At 50.3% G+C, this 4,863-nt stretch overlaps 1 protein-coding gene across 1 annotated transcript; it reads left to right on the forward strand.

The window, feature by feature from the left end:
- The first annotated feature begins 1,541 nt into the window (after nucleotides 1-1,541).
- Nucleotides 1,542-4,613, forward strand: LOC124688665 (nicotianamine aminotransferase 1-like). Its single transcript, XM_047222306.1, has 6 exons — nucleotides 1,542-1,834; nucleotides 1,935-2,274; nucleotides 2,441-2,659; nucleotides 2,746-2,805; nucleotides 2,895-3,141; nucleotides 4,328-4,613. The coding sequence occupies exons 1-6, from the start codon at nucleotides 1,557-1,559 to the stop codon at nucleotides 4,447-4,449; spliced, it is 1,266 nt and encodes a 421-aa protein (XP_047078262.1). The 5' UTR covers nucleotides 1,542-1,556; the 3' UTR covers nucleotides 4,450-4,613.
- The last annotated feature ends 250 nt before the right edge of the window (nucleotides 4,614-4,863 follow it).

Consider the following 4,863-nt stretch of genomic DNA (forward strand, 5'->3'; position numbering starts at 1 on the left):
CTTGCGCCTGCAGCTGGACGCGCATGACGAGCGCCCAGTCGACATAGTTGGTGCGAGTGAGCACCAGCGCTGGTCCCGGCGCGTCGTGCTCATGGATGACCCTCTCCACCACACGCGCCTCCGACACCTCAGACTTATTGTCTGCGCCTTTCCCTGTCATTGTCGCGGATCAAACACCGGACGACTACAAAGCCTTGGATCGAACACCAAAGTGCTCTGATACCAGCTGTTGTTGCTAAGACTAGGAAATACGCGCACAGAGTAGAGGTGGAGTTCACGGGAGAAGACAGTGATGAAGCACACGCATACACTAGAGAGAAATGCTCTCACGAGTGGACACAAGGAGCTGAAGCAAAGTTTCTGATACTTACTTCTCTTAGAGCATGTCTAACAGGCTCCGTATTTTTTCGCCCCTTAAAACGCGAGTAGAGGGCTCTGTATCCAGTTTTCGCCGGCCGAAAACTCGGACGAGCTAGCAGACCCCGTATCCCTAAACGGTAAAAAAGCATATTCCAAGAATATGCCAAATTAAATTTTTTTTTTCTTTCCTCATCTTCCTTCTCTTCTTCTTCCACCTCTGGGCACTGCAGGCCATGGCCAAATCGCGCCCCCGCTCCCGCTCCGGCCGCCCCCGCCCCCGCCGCTCCGCGCCGCCGGCCGCGCCGCCGCCCGCCATGGCCCGGCCGCCCTCGCCGCCACGCCCCGCCACGGCCTGGCCGCCTCGTCTCCCGCTCCGGCCGCCCCCGCGACGCCCGGCCCCGCCCGCCACGCTCCGGCCCCGCTCCGGCCGCCCCCGCGACGCCCTGGCCCCGCCCCGCTCCGGCCCCGCGACGCCCTGGCCGCCCCCGCGACGCCTTGGCCCCGCTCCGGCCGCCCAGGCCTCCGGCCGCCCCCGCCCGCCACGGCCTGCTGCTGCTCGTCGCGCCCTCCGGCCTGCTGCTGCTCGTCGCGCCATGCCATGCACCGGCCTCCGGCCGCCACGGCCCCGTCACGTAACACCGCCTCGGCCGCGACCGGCGCGATGAACAGTTGATTTCCTGAAAATTCAGCCCGCCACGACTAGGGGTTTCGCCCTGTATTCAGCCTCCCACCCTGTACTTGTAAGGGGCGAGGAGCCGCCCCGTACCCAAAACTGTAAAAATTCGATACCGGGGGCTGATTTACGGGGTCTGCTAGACGGCCGGGTAGAGCTCTACCCCGTATATGGGCGGTTATTTTACGGGGTTGGGGCTTTTAAGGGGTATGTTAGACCTGCTCTTACTACTTGGTATCTCTAAACGAAGTACTACATGCCTTTATATAGGACTTGCTAGCTACTGATACATGGTGGGAACATTGGACATGCAGTCCAGCCTCACTGCTAGCTGCAGCTTATTTTGAACTGGTAGAAGAGCAAAGTCTCACATGGTGGCTCACCACGTGATGCATATGTGTATGCATGCAGCACACAAGTTTGCTTAGGCTAACAGATATGTATCGCTATACATAACTACAGAAGATACACATCCGGATATACAAGGATATGTATCTCAACACTCACCAGTCAGCAGGCGCCCATGGAGAACGGCGCGGAGGCGGCCAAGTGGCGCTTCGGGGCGGCCAACCCGGCGCTCCAGGCGGCTGGCAGGCACAACCTCCGCTCCCTCGTGCACGATCTGTATGACCGCCTTGACAAGAACGACCCGAGGCCCGTCGTGCCGCTTGGCCACGGCGACCCGTCGGCGTTCGCCTGCTTCCGCACGGCGGCCGCTGCCGAGGAGTCCGTCGTTGCCGCTGCCATGTCAGGCAAGCACAACAGCTACGCCCGTGCCGCCGGCGTGGAGGAAGCTCGCGGGTACTTACTGTATTCTTCTCTGCTTCACTAAGTCAGTTTTGAACTTTTGATCTGATGGCTCCGCCAACGTACGGTTCCGTTGTACTCTGCTCTGCTGCAGCGCCGTTGCCGCGCACCTGTCGCGCGAGCTCCCCTACGAGGTCACGGCGGGCGACGTCGTGATCACCGCCGGCTGCAACCACGCCATCGAGGTCATGATGGCCGTGCTAGCCGCGCCCGGCGCCAACGTGCTGCTGCCACGGCCGGGTTACCCGATGTACCAGTCGCGCGCCAGCCTGTGCGGCCTCGAGTTCCGCAACTTCGACCTCCTGCCGGACAAGGGCTGGGAGGTCGACCTCGATGGCGTGGAGGCCATCGCCGACGAGAACACCGTCGCCATGGTCATTGTTAATCCCAACAATCCATGTGGGTGCGTCTACTCGTACGACCACTTGGCCGAGGTATCTAGCTTCTTATGCATATGTCCTCATGTCAGTGAATTAAAGAAAAGTACGTACTGCAGTAGTTCGTGGTCTTACTATACTTCAGAGATATTCACAACTTTGCATAAGATCTTTTTAGAAAAATTACATCTCATATGATGGATCGATCGATGATGGTAAACAGATTGCAAAGACCGCAAGGAAGCTCGGGATCTTAGTTATCAGCGATGAAGTGTACGACCACTGCGTCTTCGGGAGCAAGCCGTTTGTGCCGATGGGTGTGTTTGGGGCGATAGCTCCGGTAGTGACCATGGGAGGCATCTCCAAGAGGTGGATGGTGCCTGGTTGGCGACTCGGCTGGATTGCAGCAACCGATCCTAACGGAATCCTCAGGGACAAGAAGGTACCTACCTACCTACGTACCCCAAATGTAAGGTAATATACATTCTCAAGCTGACAAAGAACCTTATCTGTTCTTCCGTGAAACAGATTATCGAGTCCGTAATAGGCTACCGTGCCATCTCCGCAGACCCTGCAACATTCATTCAGGTCAGTAGCTAGCTAGACAAAATTCACGTGGAGTAACCACAGTATCATCAGCAACTATAATTAACACCGTGGATGAAATGATTAAACAGGGAGCTCTACCCCAAATCATCGCCAACACGGACAAAGCCTTCTTCGAGAACGCCATGAACGTGTTGGGAGAGGCGGCGGAGATATGCTACCAGAAGCTTAAGGAGATCGAGTGCGTCACATGTCCTCACAAACCGGAGGGATCCATGTTCGTCATGGTGAAGCTGGACCTGTCCTTGGACGGCATCCACGACGACGTCGACTTCTGCACCAAGGTTGCTCGCGAGGAATCAGTGGTAATTTGCCCAGGTACGCGCGTAATCTATCGATCATGGATTCAACATGTGAACTGCTACCTTCCTTGTAGTATTGCCAGGTTTACATAGCTAAGCTATAGCCTTTCGCGAGGCCTATGGCTACAGCTAGAACTTTTAAAGCAGTCGCAAAAAAAAAGACTAGAGCTTTTAAAGGCTAAAATGAAAATAACCATTAATAGCCCGGCTATAACACGGCTATACCTAGTTATCCTCAATTTAGCTTAAAAACAGATATCCCGCTCAACGGGTCAAAATAAATGGACCCAAAAATTTCAGAGCGATCCAATTTATAGACACCACTATGAACTGCTGCTACTTAATGATGTTGTAATATTTGGACATAACTATATTCTTAACTATCTATGAACTATGTTTTGGATAGAACTATATGTAAACTATGTTTTGATTATGTGCATCTCTTATTTGACTATGTTATTATGCTATGCATATGTGAATTATTATTGTGTATACTATATATGATTATATGCTGCCAAAATATTGAATTTGTTTTCCACTATTTAGCAAATTAGTTATATGGGCGTAGCCCACTATAGCCCGGCTATAGCCTTTTATAGCTTCAAAAATCGTCACGGCTATAAGCTATTGTCCGCTATTTCAAATAGAGGTCCAACCAGCCTAAACCCTATCATAAACGGAAAACTATCTTCGGATTTTTGTTTGGCCTTCACTAAGCACTCGCTGCTCCAAAGTACAACACAAATCTAGAAAGCTTCGACGTATTGAGAAGCAAGCTTTTTGCCTTTTTGTCCAAAAACATCATCATCGGAAGAAGGACTTAAACATCAGGATCCTACGTTTTAGCAATTGGGGTCAACATTTAGGTTCTTTTCTCATTAGTTACAAGCCTAAATTTCCCCTTGTTATTTTCTTTATTTCTGTAATTTTGTGGCTAGTTAAAAATATTTGTAGCTCAATTTTTTCCAGGTAGCTCAAATAGTTTACTTGTTCATGCCATTTGAAGTACCAAGAATTAGATAAAAAAAATTAAAATATTTTTATGACTATGTTATAAACACATTACCTGGGAGATTTGAAGCTCCTTCCTTTTTCTATAAGATATTCTTTCTACAACTCACGGGGGTATTTGATGGTTCAGTTTACACGAATTACCAGTAGCATTTTCCAGCTGAAAATTAACACATAATCGTGCACTACAGGGAGTGGGCTGGGAATGAAGGATTGGATCCGTATTACATTTGCAGTTGATCCACCCCTTCTTGAGGATGGCCTGGAGAGGGTTAAGTCCTTCTGCAAAAGACATGGCAAACCAAGGCGGTGAACTAATATATTCATATGGATTGTGGGTCCACCAAAATAAAGTTTGATTATGCATGTGTAACTTGCGTTGCATATGAGAGAAATCAAACTCAGATGAATGTAATAGTTAATGAACATGTGTATTGTAAGGTACCGTTTGGAACAAGAAATTGGGTTAATCCTACATTCTTTTGAAATCAAGTAGTACTAGCTATTTTTTACTAGTACGACGGTTCACATCTTGCACCTTGAACTTGGGTAAAAATTATTGTCTTTCGCTTGATCCAGGTTCACAACGGCCAGCGCCCAACTACCGAATAAAAAGGGGGTGCAATCCCTCGTTGTCTGCTGTCCCGCAGACGCGATAAAGATCTATTCGACATTCATTTTTTCTAGCTTTACATGTAATGATACAGTACTTACCTATGATACCTGT

Source organism: Lolium rigidum, chromosome 2, assembly GCF_022539505.1.
Source record: "Lolium rigidum isolate FL_2022 chromosome 2, APGP_CSIRO_Lrig_0.1, whole genome shotgun sequence".
NCBI classification, from domain to species: Eukaryota; Viridiplantae; Streptophyta; class Magnoliopsida; order Poales; family Poaceae; genus Lolium; species Lolium rigidum.